The sequence below is a fragment of the Rattus norvegicus genome, chromosome 11 (genome assembly GCF_021556685.1).
Source record: "Rattus norvegicus strain SHRSP/BbbUtx chromosome 11, alternate assembly SHRSP_T2T, whole genome shotgun sequence".
Classification (NCBI taxonomy): Eukaryota; Metazoa; Chordata; class Mammalia; order Rodentia; family Muridae; genus Rattus; species Rattus norvegicus.
Window position 1 is genome coordinate 57,055,990 of NC_141544.1, and position 19,734 is coordinate 57,075,723.

General features: G+C 42.3%; 1 protein-coding gene and 1 pseudogene across 12 annotated transcripts in view; one reads left to right on the forward strand and one right to left on the reverse strand.

Annotated features, from left to right (window-relative positions):
• Positions 1–10,665, forward strand: part of Tbc1d23 (TBC1 domain family, member 23) — a 58,167-nt gene extending 47,502 nt beyond the window's left edge. For all 12 annotated transcript variants that reach the window (NM_001371895.1, NM_001371896.1, XM_087576322.1 and 9 more), the window contains 4 exon segments: positions 3,045–3,133; positions 6,473–6,608; positions 7,651–7,845; positions 9,062–10,665. In NM_001371895.1, the coding sequence (NP_001358824.1) occupies positions 3,045–3,133; positions 6,473–6,608; positions 7,651–7,845; positions 9,062–9,143 (502 nt within the window). In that variant the 3' untranslated portion in view covers positions 9,144–10,665.
• A 7,675-nt stretch (positions 10,666–18,340) lies between these two features.
• On the reverse strand, positions 18,341–19,114 carry LOC108352326 (ribosome biogenesis protein NSA2 homolog pseudogene; annotated as a pseudogene).
• Positions 19,115–19,734: the final 620 nt, after the last annotated feature.

Genomic DNA, 19,734 nt, shown 5'->3' on the forward strand with positions numbered 1-19,734 from the left:
AGTCGTCTCATAATTGACGAGTCTCCTGCCCTTATAGAAAATGACAGCACCCAAGTCCAGAAACAGTTCGTGGTCAGAACCTGATGCTGGAGTTAAGCCAGGGTCGTGGACATTCAGATACTGTTCTTCATCAGTGAGCCATGTCTCCCGAATCGGAATTTGAACATGAACTCTATGCAAATTTATAAATTTTCAGATTTTACTTAATGAGGTGTATGCATTGACATTGATGAGTTAGCATATATAAATCTGTTTGAAAGAGCTAGAGTTCTCGGGTTCTGAGTTTGGGTTTTCCATGAAGGAGATCGTGGGAGACATGGTCTCTACCGTCCAATCCATTTCCTCCTCTGTCCTCAGTAAGATGGTGGTTGACGGATGATACGAAGATTTGATTTAAGGTTTAAAACGCTGAGTCTTCAAATTAGTTTAAGCAGACAAGCCCTGCCAACTTAATAACCTCATGCAGCATTGTAGTTTATATCTAGCAGAGATTTTCTTCACCTTAAATTGGAATATTAATATAGTGATAATTGAACATTTACGAAAGAAAGCATAGTCGGTGAGGTGGCTGAACAGGTAAAGATACTTGTGGGGCCTGACCTCCTGGATTTGGTCCCTGGGCCAGCCTTGGAGGGACAAGAGAAGCAGGTGCCACCAGCTGTCCTCTGACCTCCACGTACACTCCATGGCTCACATACAAGTCTGTGCACACACAACAATAACGAGATATATTTTTTTAAAGAGTCTTGCCATACTTTGAATAGAAATTCAGCCATTTTGGGTTAATTTTGGGTTGACTTTCTCATCATTTCAGTGTTCGCACTGATTGGAAACAGCATTTTTAAAGTACCGGTTGAATAATCTGAATTTTTTTTGAACTGTTCCTACACAAGGCAATTATAAGACAACTATTTAATTTTACCTTAGTCTGTAAAGAAACTTGTTCTTTTTGAGAACTATAATCTGCTTGTAGATCATCCTTCTATAGGACCATTGAGTTCACCTCTGGTCAGTTTAATTATGTTTTTCTCTCAAATTCTTAACTTTTTCTTTACTTTTCTCTCGTCCACATATAGGTGTATTTGTTTTGAATGAGTAATTTAATTAGCAGTTTGAAAGAATCAAATTTATTTCTGAGCAAGCCAAGTTAAAACTTGTCCAAACTATTTCTGTAGATGTTTCTGAAAATATCAATATACTTCTTTTAAAAAAAAATAGTCCAAACAAACAAGTGTAGATTAAAAGAAAAAGCAACATTGAATTGTATTAAATTTGTGAGAATTTGAAGAAATGTCACAGAAATTTTTATTATTTGTTTCAAACAAACTTTTCTGTATAGGGTGGGGGAGAAACTTAGTAAGATGCTTGCCTTGCAAACACGAGGCCCCTAATTCAATCCCAGAAACTTACATTTAAAAAACAAACAAAAGTTGGGCAGGAGCTGAAGAGATGGGTCAGAGGTTAAGAGCATCTGGTGCCCTCTTCTGGCCTGCAGGCACACATGCAGGCAGAACACTGTATACATAAAGAAGGAATAAATAGATCTTGAAAAAAGAAGCTGGGTGTGGTAGTTTGTGATTATAGTCCTAGCCCTAGGGAAGCAAAGCCAGGCGGATCCCTGGGCCTCTGCATGACCAGCCTGGCTATTTGGTAAGCCTCAGTCTAGTGAGAGACCTTTATCTCACAAAGCAAGGTAGTTAGTACTTAAGAGGAACGGCCAAGATTGTCCACTGGCCCTGTATGCATGCACATATAGGTGTATATGATGTGCACATGCGCACTTACAGCACACACACATATACACAGAGAAGCAGGGAGACAGAGACGTAGAGAATATGCCCCAGTGCTTGAAGGCTTTTCATTAAACCTTGCCTCTGGAACTTTCTACCACCTTCCAAACAGCACTACACCAGGAATAAGCTTCACCACAGGCTCCTTTGGGGACATTTCAGATCTAAACTCTGACACTTCTTAATGATCATAGTTTGATAGCTTACAGGATAATTTTGCATTATACATGTGTTAATCAACAAAATTTTAAGTATAGGTTAACCTAACTTGTACTTCTAAGAGGGTCTGTCATACTAAGCTCAATTAGTGTTTGCCTGCTTGCTTGCTTTAAGGAGGCTTGGTTTAAAGGTAAATATTTAAGTCTACTCAAATGAAGATTTTTAAAAAATTTATGTATTTTTTTTTAATGTAGGAGTGCTCTGTCTGCATGTACACCTGCATGCCAGAAGAGGGCATCAGATCCCTTTGTAGATTGTTGTGAGCCACCATGTAACGGTTGCTGGGAATTGAACTCAGGACCTCTGGAAGAGCAGTCAGTCTTCTTAACCACTGAGCCATCTCACCAGCCCACAGTGATTTTTCTTTCAAGATTAAGATTCTTGAAAAACAGAAGACTCTCAGGTGTTTATGTTAGGTGAAGAAAGAACAAATCTAGCCTTCTTTGTATTGGGTAGTTACCTAGCAAAGGAAACAGTTTTTCCCCAGAACTATGCAATATTTTACTGAAGCACTTTAATTTATGCAAAAGAAGTAGAATCTTGGTATGGATTAAAACAGAAGCAGCAGTAATAAAGGCGGAAGAAAAACTCTGAGAAACTTGCAGCCTTCCTGTTCTTGCTGCTGGGTTTGTTCTGTGCAGTAAACTGGTAGTGCACGTTTACTAGGTGCTGTTCTGAGGGCTCCACAAAGGGGAGAGAGAGAGCTGTTTAAGTTTCACAGTAATCCTGACAGGCGAAGTCTCTCGTTACTACTATATTTCAAATGAGGAAACAGCAGAGGGCTAACTTCCGAAGGTCCAGAAGCACCTAACCCCTGGCTTAACTAGGAGCGCTGAAGCTGTTTACCGTGGCTGGATGCGATGGCACATGCCTCTTTGCTTACAGAATTTATCTCCTTGCAGTTTTCTTAATGTATTGTCCTAAAGCTGTGGGTGCTCTGTGACGGGCAGAGAACATTTACATTGTGTTCGAACAGACAGATGATGCTGAGTTAAAAATCTCTGATTACTTCTTCCTAAACTTGTTTTAATACAGGCATGTGAGCAGCAGTGACAGAGTGGGCAAGCCTTACCGTGGAGTGAAGCCTGTGTTCAGCATTGGCGATGAAGAGGAATACGACACAGGTTGAGTAATAATACACTCTCTCTTGTTCAGCCCTCAGGGCTGGTCATCCTGGGACTAGCAAGCAAATGCTTCCCGGGACAAACTTCCACAGCAGGAATTGTCTATGGCAGTTGTTCTCACTCTTGCTAAAGCTTTGACAGCCCTTCATGCTGTGGTGATCCCCAACATTATTTCTCTTGCTACTTCACCTGTAATTTTGCTACTGTAATGAATTGTAATGTAACTCTCTGTGTTTTCCAGTGGTCTTAGGGAACCCAGTGAAAGAGCCATTTGAACCTCAGAGGGGCTTATAGTAATGCTTTGGTTTTAGAATTCATGAATGGTGCCCTCTAGAAATCTGCACAGAAATTTTGCATAGGCCTCGACCAACAGTCATCAGCTGAGGAGCAAGCAGTTTGTGGAAGTTGTATTTAAGCCCATGTGATCATATTTTAATCCCTTTGAACACTCACCCACCTGCTGCCTGAGAGTTGTGGGCCTGTGAGAAGGTGCTAAGGTCCTAAAAGGCCACCAGATGGCACTATAGATTAACTTTCCCTAGGATTGCCTTTATGTTAAATCAAAATCAATTTATAATTTTAATTTATAATTCCACAGCCTAAATAATGTAAGTAGTCATAGTTTATATGCATATTAAGTTGGAAAAGGTCATGTTAGTAAAAAAAAGTTGTTAGTAAAAGTGAGAAGATTATAAATGTGAATGTCACCGTCCTTCCCACTCAGCAATACCCATACATCTGTTTACTCTCTTATTTTTTAAAATTGATGTAGTTACTTTTATGTTATGTGCATTGGTTCTCTGCCTCAGTGCGTGTCTGCAAAGATCCCCAGGAACAGGAGTGACAGACGGCTGGGAGCTGCCACATGGGTGCTGGGAACTGAACCCCGTCCTCTGCAAGAGCAGCCAGTGCTGTCAGTGCTCCATCCCAGCCCCCTGTCAGCCCAGTGTGCCCTGTCTGCTGTGGATATTCCCATTTGCCCAGTCTGAGGATTCAACTCTGGAGTCTTCTGCTTAAGTTTTGGGCGGCTCCAGTTTTATACATCCATCACGAAGAACTTTGAAAGTCTGTCCATAGAGTTAGCCCTTAGCAGTAAGATTGCTCAAGAAAAGCAGTTGATGTTTCAATAACATTACAAATTTGACTGCTAAAACATTTGCAGTGAAGTAAATATGATATTTCTAGCTGTTTCTTTTTCCTTTGTCATCTCTGTTGCCGTCTTCCTGGTGCTATGTACTTCTTTGTCCTCCTGATTATTTTAACTTCCTTCTTGAGCAAAAGGGAGAGAATGAGTGGACAGTGGATGAGCCCACTGTGGTCTATTTGACACTTCCCGACAAACATGCCTACGTATGAGATGGAAAGTTGGACATAGCAAAAGGGGGACACTGGAACTGTATGCGTCAGCATGCATGACTGCTACAGTGTTGGGAGACGGGTAGCAGTCCCAGAAGACTGTGTTGTACTTCACTGCCTCTCTCAGATAGATGCAGATGCTTCTGCATTCTGAAGATGAGCACATTGATTACAGGAAGGACCCCTGTAGGACTGTTCACACGGGAAGTCCCTATTGGCAAAGAGAAGGTGCCCAGAGGAGGGAATAACAACCTGAAGGCTGGAGGGTTGACGCCTGACATTTTCTTTAGCGTTGTCTCTATCGTGAACAAGTCACTGAAAGCAAAGGTGCCGGGAGATAGCCCACTCAATAAAGTGCGAACCTGAGTCCAGTCCTCTCTTCTACTTCTGGAAGAAGGCGGGGGTGGCACTCGCCTTTAATCCCAGCACTTCAGAGGCAGAGGCAGGGGCTGTCTGTTCGAGACCAGTCTGGTTTATAAAGTGAGTCCCAGGGCACCCAGGGCTACACAGAGAAACCGTCTCACCAAGAAAACAAAAACAGTTAACTATGGTGGCTGACAAACTTAGGTTTTCAATTGCTGGGATAAAACACTATGACCAAAACAACTTAGAGAAAAAAGGGTTTATTTCACCCTCCAGTTCTGCGGTCATACTCCATCTCTGAGGACAGAAACAAAGCCAGATCGTGGAGGGAGGGGCTACTTACTGCCTTGCTCAGCCTGCTTTCTCACAGCACTAAGAACTACCAGCCATGGGTGTCACCACATAGAGTAATCTGGTCTGCCCGTATCAATCATCAATAATAAAACACGCACAGGCTCCCTCAGGCCAATCTAATGGGGCATTTTCTCAACTGAGGTTTTCTTTCATAATTACTTTGTTAAGTTGTCATGAAACTAGTTAGCAGAGGGGCCCATGCTGGCAATACCACCCACCAGGATGAAGAGATGAGTGGATCCCCGGGGTTTGTTCACACCCAGCCAGCCTAGTGAGCCTATGAGCTCCAGGGCAGTGACAAACACTGTCTCAAAACAAAGGTGGATGTCTCAAAAAAAAAAAAAAAAGAGGGGCAGGGGAGGGACGGGGAGGGGTGGAAGGGGTGAGGAGGGGAGCAGGGAGGGGGAAAGGGAGCAAGCTGGTCAGATGGTTCAGTAGGTGAGGGGCTTGCTGCCAAGCAAGCATGGTAACTTGAGTTCAGGACACACATCATGTGCAGGTAGATCTGATTCTTATAAGAGAACCTCTGCCTCCATACCTCACACCCACACATGTGCGCATGCGCGCGCGCACACACACACACACACACACACACACACACGCGCGCGCGCGCGTTAAGTAAGGCTGAGAGATGGCTCAGCAGTTAGGAACACTCACTTCTCCAGAGGACCTGAACTTGCTTCCAGCATCACGGCAGGGAGCCCTCTAGGGAATCTAGTGTTCTCTTCTGTCCCACGCATGATATAGACTGACACACACGCTCACATAAATAAAAATACAGAAATATAAAAATTCAAAACTATAAAGAGCGGTTGGCTTCTGAGGAGTGATAGCAGCAGCTGTCCTCTGGCCCCCACAGGCATATGCCCACACTTGCACTCTAGGAACACACACGCAGACAAAGGGGGAATTCTTAACCCGAGGCACTGCAATTCTTAATTTAGGAAAACAAAATTAGAATGTTTATTTCCATTGAAAAACATTTTCTGATGTATGGAGACCGAACTTAGTGTTATTTTCTATCTACAAGTCAGAGACTTCCTCCCCTGCCCCAAGACAGCTGCTTCTCACTGACGCGTCAGACCATAGTTGCTCATCTTTTATCAAAACCCTGCAAAATGTACTCCCAGTAGTTTGACTGGACTAAGGGGTTGTTTCCCAATGACCCTGTAACAGAGCCAATAGGGTTCAAAGTGCTTCTTATGCGGTTCCCTTGGTGCCCTGTGTCCATGGTGCTGACGCCCTTTAACACTTCTCTGACCTCAGATGAGATCGACAGCTCTTCCATGTCAGATGATGACAGAAAGGAAGTCGTAAACATCCAGACCTGGATCAACAAGCCAGACATCAAGCACCATTTTCCTTGTAAAGAAGTAAAAGAAAGCGGGCATATGTTTCCCAGGTACTTTTGAAAATCTTTTTGCAAGTAACTCGAATTAGGAAAGGCTAATATAAAAGTAAATTGCCAGGGACCTTTATTCAAGTGCTAAAGGCCTAATTTCTCACTGTCAACCCGCATTAAGTGTCTGTTTTTAAAGGTCTTAGGCACTTAGTATTTTGGAGATTCTGAGACAGGCTCTGATGCCCCTCTCCTGGACACGTTGGCTTGGCAGCTCTTCACAGTCCCCACAGTAAGTGTGGCACAGTCAGGCTGTTCAGGCCACCTCACCCTAAGTGCTCAGCACGCATGTCCCAAGGATATGGGCAGTTTCTGTTGTAACTCCAGTGCCATCGTTCACCAGAATGAAGGTTACTGAGTTAATGCTGCCCTAGGTCATCCCCAGTGTTTCCAGTGTTCCCGAGTCAGCCTTGCCAGTTTCCCTTCTCTTCTGGGTCCGTCCTGCACTGCCTGCTACTGCCTGCCTCTTGTCACGCAGTGTCTCGTGGGCCTCGCCCTTTCTCTTACATACCTGTTCTCCTCACAAAGCTAGGCCAGGGAGCAAAATGGTTCACGTTCTAGGCCTGTTCAGCAGTTTGCCTCCTGTTTGTTATGCTGGAAGACAGCTAAATTCTGAGAGTTTTGAGGTTTTCTCTTTTAATTGCTTTTAATCTGTGCCCATTTTGCCTTCAAGATTTAGTTGCAGAATATTACAAAATATGTAAGGAAACCCAACAGTTGCCAAGTGGGCTTAGACGGAGAGTAGTTTTGGATACATATAATCTGTTAAAAATTCTGAGAATGGCAGGACAGTCCATTAAAACTTAAACATTATATATTATACTCAATTTTTCACTATTAAACATACCTTTACTCTTAAGTAATGTGGTATTATCTGTTAATTAAAGCTATTTTACATAAAATTAAATAAAAATATATAGCTTGTTCATCAAATATATTCATAGGTAACTCAAAATAATTCTTTAAAGCTGAATTTGTTTACAGTTGGAGCTGTTGAACTATGTCTGTTGGAACCCTATTCATTTAAGCTTCCTTTTTTTTCAAGTCATCTGTTGGTTACGGCCACACATATGTACTGCTTAAGGGAGATTCTTTCGAGGAAAGGACTGGCTTATATCCAGTCTCGACAAGCACTAAATTCTGTAGTTAAAATTACGTCCAAAAAAAAACATCCTGAGCTAATTACCTTCAAGTATGGAAACAGCAGTGCTTCCGGGATAGAAATCTTGGCTATCGAAAGGTAAGATTTTATTATTATTATTATTATTATTATTATTATTATTATTATTATTATTATTATTATCTGAATCAATGCAACCCATTAAGTGCAGGCTCCTTCTTGATTTTTCTGAGTGGGTGTTGACTGAGGTGCTCCGCTCTGGGAACACCTCATCTGTAATCTTCCTAGAGTGCTCATAAGTGGCTTCTACACTGGTGCATGATTTCAGTTACACTGTGGCAGACGTCACCTCAGAGTCATTAAGAATAATCTAGGCGTCAAGAGGGATGGCTTATCAGGTAAAGGCACTTGTTGCCAAGCCTGAGGAGTCGAGTCCCTGAGCTCGACTTAACACTCTGACATAAGTACCCTGCACCCCCACTAAGTAAGTGTAATATAGAAACAAACAAGAAGAAATACCGTAACAGTCTAGAGACTCTGTCATGAGGGCCAGACCTCAGTTCCCAGCATCTAGAACCCACGTGCAGTGGCTCACAGATGCTATACTCCCCCTCCCCGCCAGGCAAGACAAGCTGGTCGGGGTGGCACACTTCTTTAATCCCAGCACTAAGGAGGCATGGGCAGGTGGATCTGAGTTCAAGACCATCATGTCCTACAGAATGAGTTCCAGGACAGCCAGGGCTACACAAAAAAACTCAAAATCAAACCAAAACAAAAAAAGACATGCAGTGCATGTGCACAATGCATATACACAAATAAAACATTGTTTAGAAAAAGAATTATACAACTGCTATATTAAATGCTGATTTGTGGGGAAATAAATTTGTCTTAGAATGCTAAGTTGGTGTTTTATTTTCTATCATCAAAACTTCCCACCCTAGAGATGGTTTGAATCTGTTTTAGACAACCTAATGTTTTGCTTGAGGTCAGACTAGCAGGTCCTGGAGCTGTCATTGTCTGTGGAATTGGATGCCATCAAATCCTAACTGTAGCAGCTTAAATGACATCTGTACAAGACAGCAAGCACAGTGGTTACCTGTGTTTTCTTTGCACATTACACATGCTTAGATACTTAGGTAGTTCAGAGAATCTTAGCTGTGTAACATGAGAAGTCCCTGGCTTTGACTTTTGGATTTTCAAGGAGCAGTTTGATCATCTGCTGAGGGAAGTTTATGGAGCACATAGCAGGGCATCTTTGCTACCTTTATGTGACATCTCAACAGAGGTCTGAAGGGAGCGTGCTGTATTAATACATATGTCTGTCTTTCCTCCATAGGTATTTGATTCCCAATGCAGGAGATGCTACCAGAGCCATAAAACAGCAGATCATGAAAGTGTTGGATGCTTTGGAAAGTTAATGTAAAAGAAAGTTATTTAAGAGAAATTAAGGCAACGAAGAGAAACATGAAAATATATTTCCTGACTCAATACTAACCAGAGACCTTTGATTTGCTCACGGGGTGCCTGAGGAGAGGGTCTAAATGCAAATTATTGTAATCAATCTCGGGATGGGTACACTTTTTTAAAAATTTCTTTTGCATCTTTGGTTTTATATGATGATTTATTATAAAGGTCAGTTATTAAATGACTTTTAAGTAACTGGCCTTGTGCCCTATGGATCAAGGGCTTAGAATGCAGTTCTGTTTTGAAGAGCTGTTTTAAAGACATGCATCATTTTCGGTTCTAAAACAACTGTACACATACGTATTTGCAATGTCTTCACTGAAATTTATGGATAGAATTAGTTGAAGAGATTTAATTGCTACATTGAGTTTTACTACAATGAGCATTATTGGAAAATAAATGGTTAGATTCATAATTAGCTCACTGTTTCTGTTCTTAAAAAGATTGAAGTCTGTTTGATAGAATGGATGGAGATCATAGCAACTCCAGTACAGTCCCTAGGAGACCCTGAAGTGTCAGCTTCGCCCCATCTTTGCTCCAGTGGGTAATTATTCAGAGACAATTGACTCAGAGACAGAGAGCCTCATCCCAGGGTTTGCTAAGGAACAGTTAACAGCATTAGAAGTAAGTAGGCATGTTAGGTTAAAATTAGCACTCGGGGGACAGAATTGTATCTGTAAGAATGTCATGGGTCATTTGGTCTAGGCTGTTTCAAATGTTTTGAACACACTGATTATCCTCCTTGAAATGATCACCTGTGACCACACTAATGTCCAGTTTAAAAATAGATAATCAGAGAGCTATAGAAATTTTATTGTTTTTCTATCACTTTCTAAAAAATTTTTTGGTTTTGTCTTCTCAGTAAAATCTCAGTAGTTGAAACTTTTTTTTCATTCTTGTACTCTGGGAAAAAAAAAAAAAAGCCAGAAGCGGCCTGCTTGTTTTGCAGCTTGCTCAGATTAATTTCTGTGGCCCATATTAGCCACTGTGCTGAGAGATCCAGAACATCTTTGGACCATGGGATGATTTTTATAAAATCTGTTTGAAAAATAGTAAACATAACCTGCCAAGTCATACAATGTCATAGATTTTCTCCAAGGGGTTGGTTGATAGAAGTATCTAGGTGTACCCCACTAGTAGCCAGTGTTTTAATTTGCATAATGGAAATCAAGTGAATAAAAGATAACATAATTAAAAGAACTCTATTCTGATATCTAAATAAAAACAGTGTATTTGAGTGGTTGAAGACATTTGCATGAGATTGCACCCTGTGAGGTACTTGATATTTATAACTCTTCTCCCAAACTGTTGTATTTCATTTCTTCCATTTTCTTGACACCCTCTTTGAAATGTCCTGAAGTCTCATTTTTCAACCATCTCAGCTATGGGACTTTTTTCATAATATTAATGTAAAGATGTTTGTGTTACTGTTTATAAATTACAATTGTAAATAAACTGATACAAGTTTGCTCAAAACTTCTGCTCTCGAGGCTGTTTTGTTCTCTTTCTTTTATCGGTATTGTATCTGCAGATTAAACGTTTGTCATATATGCACCTTAGGCTAAAACTAATGACACTAGTTGGGGGTTGGAGTGATCACTGAGGCAGGGGGATCACTTGAGCGCAGGAAGTGAGGCATTCCCTCTTTTTTTTTTTTTTTTTTTTTTCTTTTTCTACTAAAGCCAGTCAATAGATTTGTCTCCATAGACCTGGCTTTTTCTTCAGGTGTTGCCATGGCTACCAGGCCAGTGTAGTTTCTAGTGCAAGATGGAGGTGGGTAAACATGTTATACCTGCAAGACATACGGCCACCCATCCCACACCTCCCTCCAGCACACACATTCTTTCTTCACCAGCTTCCACAGTGTTCCCAGATCCTCTGGAAGAGCAGTCAGTGCCCTTAACACAGAGCCATCTCTCCTGCCTGCTTTGTCTTTTTTAAAGACCAACTGTAAATTGGGCAGTGTTTCATTTTCCTTTACAATTTAAGTACTTCTTGATGACTGCACACGGGGTAAGGCTAATTCAGAAAGAGCACAGCGGGGAAGTCCCACACCGGCGGATCCCGGACCGCAGCAGCTCTCTGCTCCCAAACTCCGTGGGAGAGAGACCTCACCGCCTGATCAGGTGGGCACTCCTGAGGCTGCAGAGCAGAGGAGACCACCAACACTGCCCACCCCTGCCCACATCCCTGGCCCAAGAGACAACTGTATAAGGCCTCTGGGTTCCCGTAGGGGAGGGCCCAGGAGCGGCAGGTCCCTGCGCCTGAGACACCGCCGGAACCTGAAGGAAACAGACCGGATAAACAGTTCTCTGCACCCAAATCCCGTGGGAGGGAGAGCTGAACCTTCAGAGAGGCGGACACGCCTGGGAAACCAGAAGAGACTGCACTCTGTGCACATCCAGGCGCCAGAGGAAAACACCAAACGCCATCTGGAACCCTGGTGCACGGAGGCTCCCGGAAAGAGCAGCGCAGATCTTCCCAGTTGCTGCCACAGCGGAGAGGACTTAGGCAGTACCCCACGAGCAAACTTGAGCCTTGGAACTGCAGGTAGGACCAACTTTTCCCCTGCAAGAAACCTGCCTGGTGAACTCAGGACACACAGAGGCAAAATTCCTCTAAGGCCGGGCACTTCCTGTGTTTACCGGAAGTCCCACACCGGCGGATCCCGGACCGCAGCAGCTCTCTGCTCCCAAACCCCGTGGGAGAGAGACCCCACCGCCTGATCAGGTGGGCACTCCTGAGACTGCAGAGCGGAGGAGACCACCAACACTGCCCACCCCTGCCCACATCCCTGGCCCAAGAGGAAACTGTATAAGGCCTCTGGGCTCCCATGGGGGAGGGCCCGGGAGCGGCAGGACCCCTGCGCCTGAGACACTGCCGGAACCTGAAGGAAACAGACCGGATAAACAGTACTCTGCACCCAAATCCCGTGGGAGGGAGAGCTGAACCTTCAGAGAGGCGGACACGCCTGGGAAACCAGAAGAGACTGCACTCTGTGCACATCCAGGCGCCAGAGGAAAACACCAAACGCCATCTGGAACCCTGGTGCACGGAGGCTCCCGGAAGGAGCGGCACAGATTTTCCCGGTTGCTGCCACAGCGGAGAGGACTTAGGCAGTACCCCACGAGCAAACTTGAGCCTTGGAACCACAGGTAGGACCAATTTTTCCCCTGCAAGAAACCTGCCTGGTGAACTCAAGACACAGGCCCACAGGAACAGCTGAAGACCTGTAGAGAGGAAAAACTACACGCCCGAAAGCAGAACACTCTGTCCCCATAACTGGCTGAAAGAAAACAGGAAAACAGGTCTACAGCACTCCTGACACACAGGTTATAGGACAGTCTAGCCACTGTCAGAAATAGCAGAACAAAGTAACACTAGAGATAATCTGATGGCGAGAGGCAAGCACAGGAACCCAAGCAACAGAAACCAAGACTACATGGCATCATCGGAGCCCAATTCTCCCACCAAAGCAAACACGGAATATCCAAACACACCAGAAAAGCAAGACCTAGTTTCAAAATCATATTTGATCATGATGCTGGAGGACTTCAAGAAAGACATAAAGAACTCCCTTAGAGAACAAGTAGAAGCCTACAGAGAGGAATCGCAAAAATCCCTGAAAGAATTCCAGGAAAACACAATCAAACAGTTGAAGGAATTAAAAATGGAAATAGAAGCAATCAAGAAAGAACACATGGAAACAACCCTGGACATAGAAAATCAAAAGAAAAGACAAGGAGCTGTAGATACAAGCTTCACCAACAGAATTCAAGAGATGGAAGAGAGAATCTCGGGAGCAGAAGATTCCATAGAAATCATTGACTCAACTGTCAAAGATAATGTAAAGCGGAAAAAGCTACTGGTCCAAAACATACAGGAAATCCAGGACTCAATGAGAAGATCAAACCTAAGGATAATAGGTATAGAAGAGAGTGAAGACTCCCAGCTCAAAGGACCAGTAAATATCTTCAACAAAATCATAGAAGAAAACTTCCCTAACCTAAAAAGAGAGATACCCATAGGCATACAAGAAGCCTACAGAACTCCAAATAGATTGGACCAGAAAAGAAACACCTCCCGTCACATAATTGTCAAAACACCAAACGCACAAAATAAAGAATATTAAAAGCAGTAAGGGAAAAAGGTCAAGTAACATATAAAGGCAGACCTATCAGAATCACACCAGACTTTTCGCCAGAAACTAGGAAGGCCAGAAGATCCTGGACAGATGTCATACAGACCCTAAGAGAACACAAATGCCAGCCCAGGTTACTGTATCCTGCAAAACTCTCAATTAACATAGATGGAGAAACCAAGATATTCCATGACAAAACCAAATTTACACAATATCTTTCTACAAGTCCAGCACTACAAAGGATAATAAAGGGTAAAGCCCAACATAAGGTGGCAAGCTATACCCTAGAAGCAAGAAACTAATCATCTTGGCAACAAAACAAAGAGAATGAAAGCACACAAACATAACCTCACTTCCAAATATGAATATAACGGGAAGCAATAATCACTATTCCTTAATATCTCTCAATATCAATGGCCTCAACTCCCCAATAAAAAGACATAGATTAACAAACTGGATACGCAACGAGGACCCTGCATTCTGCTGCCTACAGGAAACACACCTCAGAGACAAAGACAGACATTACCTCAGAGTGAAAGGCTGGAAAACAATTTTCCAAGCAAATGGTCAGAAGAAGCAAGCTGGAGTAGCCATTCTAATATCAAATAAAATCAATTTTCAACTAAAAGTCATCAAAAAAGATAAGGAAGGACACTTCATATTCATCGAAGGAAAAATCCACCAAGATGAACTCTCAATCCTAAATATCTATGCCCCAAATACAAGGGCACCTACATATGTAAAAGAAACCTTACTAAAGCTCAAAACACACATTGCACCTCACACAATAATAGTGGGAGATTTCAACACCCCACTCTCATCAATGGACAGATCATGGAAACAGAAATTAAACAGAGATGTAGACAGACTAAGAGAAGTCATGAGCCAAATGGACTTAACGGATATTTATAGAACATTCTATCCTAAAGCAAAAGGATATACCTTCTTCTCAGCTCCTCATGGTACTTTCTCCAAAATTGACCATATAATTGGTCAAAAAACAGGCCTCAACAGGTACAGAAAGATAGAAATAATCCCATGCGTGCTATCGGACCACCACGGCCTAAAACTGGTCTTCAATAACAATAAGGGAAGAATGCCCACATATACGTGGAAATTGAACAATGCTCTACTCAATGATAACCTGGTCAAGGAAGAAATAAAGAAAGAAATTAAAAACTTTTTAGAATTTAATGAAAATGAAGGTACAACATACCCAAACTTATGGGACACAATGAAAGCTGTGCTAAGAGGAAAACTCATAGCGCTGAGTGCCTGCAGAAAGAAACAGGAAAGAGCATATGTCAGCAGCTTGACAGCACACCTAAAAGCTCTAGAACAAAAAGAAGCAAATACACCCAGGAGGAGTAGAAGGCAGGAAATAATCAAACTGAGAGCTGAAATCAACCAAGTAGAAACAAAAAGGACCATAGAAAGAATCAACAGAACCAAAAGTTGGTTCTTTGAGAAAATCAACAAGATAGATAAACCCTTAGCCAGACTAACGAGAGGACACAGAGAGTGCGTCCAAATTAACAAAATCAAAAATGAAAAGGGAGACATAACTACAGATTCAGAGGAAATTCAAAAAATCATCAGATCTTACTATAAAAACCTATATTCAACAAAACTTGAAAATCTTCAGGAAATGGACAATTTCCTAGACAGATACCAGGTATCGAAGTTAAATCAGGAACAGATAAACCAGTTAAACAACCCCATAACTCCTAAGGAAATAGAAGCAGTCATTAAAGGTCTCCCAACCAAAAAGAGCCCAGGTCCAGACGGGTTTAGTGCAGAATTCTATCAAACCTTCATAGAAGACCTTATACCAATATTATCCAAACTATTCCACAAAATTGAAACAGATGGAGCCCTACCGAATTCCTTCTATGAAGCCACAATTACTCTTATACCTAAACCACACAAAGACCCAACAAAGAAAGAGAACTTCAGACCAATTTCCCTTATGAATATCGACGCAAAAATACTCAATAAAATTCTGGCAAACCGAATTCAAGAGCACATCAAAACAATCATCCACCATGATCAAGTAGGCTTCATCCCAAGCATGCAGGGATGGTTTAATATAAGGAAAACCATCAACGTGATCCATCATATAAACAAACTGAAAGAACAGAACCACATGATCATTTCATTAGATGCTGAGAAAGCATTTGACAAAATTCAACACCCCTTCATGATAAAAGTCCTGGAAAGAATAGGTATTCAAGGCCCATACCTGAACATAGTAAAAGCCATATACAGCAAACCAGTTGCTAACATTAAACTAAATGGAGAGAAACTTGAAGCAATCCCACTAAAATCAGGGACTAGACAAGGCTGCCCACTCTCTCCCTACTTATTCAATATAGTTCTTGAAGTTCTAGCCAGAGCAATCAGACAACAAAAGGAGATCAAGGGGATACAGATTGGAAAAGAAGAGGTCAAAATATCACTATTTGCAGATGACATGATAGTATATTTAAGTGATCCCAAAAGTTCCACCAGAGAACTACTAAAGCTGATAAACAACTTCAGCAAAGTGGCTGGGTATAAAATTAACTCAAATAAATCAGTTGCCTTCCTCTATACAAAAGAGAAACAAGCCGAGAAAGAAATTAGGGAAACGACACCCTTCATAATAGACCCAAATAATATAAAGTACCTCGGTGTGACTTTAACCAAGCAAGTAAAAGATCTGTACAATAAGAACTTCAAGACACTGAGGAAAGAAATTGAAGAAGACCTCAGAAGATGGAAAGATCTCCCATGCTCATGGATTGGCAGGATTAATATAGTAAAAATGGCCATTTTACCAAAAGCAATCTACAGATTCAATGCAATCCCCATCAAAATACCAATCCAATTCTTCAAAGAGTTAGACAGAACAATTTGCAAATTCATCTGGAATAACAAAAAACCCAGGATAGCTAAAGCTATCCTCAACAATAAGAGGACTTCAGGGGGAATCACTATCCCTGAACTCAAGCAGTATTACAGAGCAATAGTGATAAAAACTGCATGGTATTGGTACAGAGACAGACAGATAGACCAATGGAATAGAATTGAAGACCCAGAAATGAACCCACACACCTATGGTCACTTGATTTTTGACAAAGGAGCCAAAACCATCCAATGGAAAAAAGATAGCATTTTCAGCAAATGGTGCTGGTTCAACTGGAGGGCAACATGTAGAAGAATGCAGATCGATCCATCCTTATCACCCTGTACAAAGCTTAAGTCCAAGTGGATCAAGGACCTCCACATCAAACCAGACACACTCAAACTAATAGAAGAAAAACTAGGGAAGCATCTGGAACACATGGGCACTGGAAAAAATTTCCTGAACAAAACACCAATGGCTTATGCTCTAAGATCAAGAATCGACAAATGGGATCTCATAAAACTGCAAAGCTTCTGTAAGGCAAAGGACACTGTGGTTAGGACAAAACGGCAACCAACAGATTGGGAAAAGATCTTTACCAATCCTATAACAGATAGAGGCCTTATATCCAAAATATACAAAGAACTCAAGAAGTTAGACCGCAGGGAAACAAATAACCCTATTAAAAAATGGGGTTCAGAGCTAAACAAAGAATTCACAGCTGAGGAATGCTGAATGGCTGAGAAACACCTAAAGAAATGTTCAACATCTTTAGTCATAAGGGAAATGCAAATCAAAACAACCCTGAGATTTCACCTCACACCAGTGAGAATGGCTAAGATCAAAAACTCAGGTGACAGCAGATGCTGGCGAGGATGTGGAGAAAGAGGAACACTCCTCCATTGTTGGTGGGATTGCAGACTGGTAAAACCATTCTGGAAATCAGTCTGGAGGTTCCTCAGAAAATTGGACATTGAACTGCCTGAGGATCCAGCCATACCTCTCTTGGGCATATACCCAAAAGATGCCTCAACATATAAAAGAGACACGTGCTCCACTATGTTCATCGCAGCCTTATTTATAATAGCCAGAAACTGGAAAGAACCCAGATGCCCTTCAACAGAGGAATGGATACAGAAAATGTGGTACATCTACACAATGGAATATTACTCAGCTATCAAAAACAACGAGTTTATGAAATTCGTAGGCAAATGGTTGGAACTGGAAAATATCATCCTGAGTGAGCTAACCCACTCACAGAAAGACATACATGGTATGCACTCATTGATAAGTGGCTATTAGCCCAAATGCTTGAATTACCCTAGATCCCTAGAACAAAGGAAACTCAAGACGGATGATCAAAATGTGAATGCTTCACTCCTTCTTTAAATGAGGAAAAAGAATACCCTTGGCAGGGAAGGGAGAGGCAAAGATTAAAACAGAGACTGAAGGAACACCCATTCAGAGCCTGCCCCACAGGTGGCCCATACATATACAGCCACCCAATTAGACAAGATGGATGAAGCAAAGAAGTGCAGACCGACAGGAGCCGGATGTAGATCGCTCCTGAGAGACACAGCCAGAATACAGCAAATACAGAGGCGAATGCCAGCAGCAAACCACTGAACTGAGAATAGGTCCCCCGTTGAAGGAATCAGAGAAAGAACTGGAAGAGCTTGAAGGTGCTCGAGACCCCAAAAGTACAACAATGTCAAGCAACCAGAGCTTCCAGGGACTAAGCCACTACCTAAAGACTATACATGGACTGACCCTGGATTCTGTCCCCATAGGTAGCAATGAATATCCTAGTAAGAGCACCAGTGGAAGGGGAAGCCCTGGGTCCTGCTAAGACTGAACCCCCAGTGAACTAGACTATGCGGTGAGGGTGGCAATGGGGGGAGGTTTGGGAGGGGAACACCCATAAGGAAGGGGAGGGGGGAGGGTGATGTTTGTCCGGAAACCGGGAAAGGGAATAACACTTGAAATGTATATAAGAAATACTCAAGTTAATAAAAAAAAAAAAAAAAGAAAAAAAAAAAAAAGAAAGAGCACAGCGATGGTGTATTCCTCACAGTGTGTAGTCTTTGGTAGTGAGTGGAATGACTTGTATGATGCCGTCACTGTCAGACCAGCAAGACTGCATTTACACACCCATCGTTTTCAGGATTGTTGGTAACTTGAGCACACTTTCCCCAAGTCACCTTGCCTCTGTGTCCCAAGGCCCAGCTTGCTCACATTCACATCAAGGACTGTGCCTCTGGTGATCTCACTCAGGGTTGTATGTAATGGGGAGAAGGGATTCTTTTTCACACAGATAATAGGTGGGCAAAAGGTAGTATTCAGCTCAGAGTGTGAAAGATGGGCTTTTTTGCAACGTAGGCCCATTGGCCTAATGAACCTTTCATATTTAGGTGGTTTTCTTGTAAAATCACCAACAAAGCAGACTAGTAACTATTCTCTTCCCTGACTTCCTTTTTCTTTTTCCTGTTCAAGTAACTTTCAAGCTTCTGTTTCTCCTTAAGCACGAACTTTGGGTAGAGGAACTTTTCATTTTCCCGCCTTTCTTTTTGTTACTGCTTTTCATGTTGGAAAGTACTTTTGTGCTCTACTGGCCCTGTGTCCAGCAGATAGGCAGGGATTGCTCCCTGTGGAGTTTTCTCATCATCCTTCTGCTTGGTGTTTTTCTTTTCATGCATCCTTTTCATTTATATTTTCTCGGCTGGCGCTGTTTGTGGTAGAGCTTAGCCTTCAGGCCAATCAATTTTTTTCTTTTTTCTTTTTGTCTTCTTTGAACGTTCATGGGTCTCCCGACCTTCTTTCTTTCTTTTTTTCTCATGGTAGTTCAAACTATATCCATATCGTTTGCGGTGCAATTCAATATATTCATTTTGTGGCATGATGACAGCCGCGGGACAACCGTCCACGACCTCCCGGGTTCCAAAACCCTCTTAATTTCTGGGTGTCACTGGCCCACAAGCCTGCTTCACCCAGGCCAGAATGGGAAAGGGTGCACTGTCCTTTAAACTGCTGTTTATGGCTCCTTTTCCCTCTCGCCCTAAAGTGCCACACCCATAAATTTGTAAAAAGCTCAACCACCACTGAAGAAGACTTTGACTGAATTTTCTTTGGGGATCTGATCTGCAGGCTTTGTTTCCCTTGCCTAGCTCTAAAATCCTCGTTTCCATGCTCTGCAAATGTGACAAGGTATGGACCTTCACTTGCAACCACGGCAAAGCTTAGAAAGCAGTGGAGCAAGGTGTGTGTTGGTGAATGACTCAATCCCTACATTTAGGAGTGGGAGCAGGATTAAGAGTCAAGGTGAGCCTTGGCTACATAGTAAGTTAGAATGCAGCCTGGGCTACCGGACATCCTGTCTGAAAACCAGAAAAGCTCAAAACAAGAAATAATAATAAATATTTACATATATAAATGATAATGAAAAATAATAAATACTAAGGTCAAATCATAGACCTTAACACTGCTTAGCACCAACTCTCTCCATCTCATTCCCCAGCCC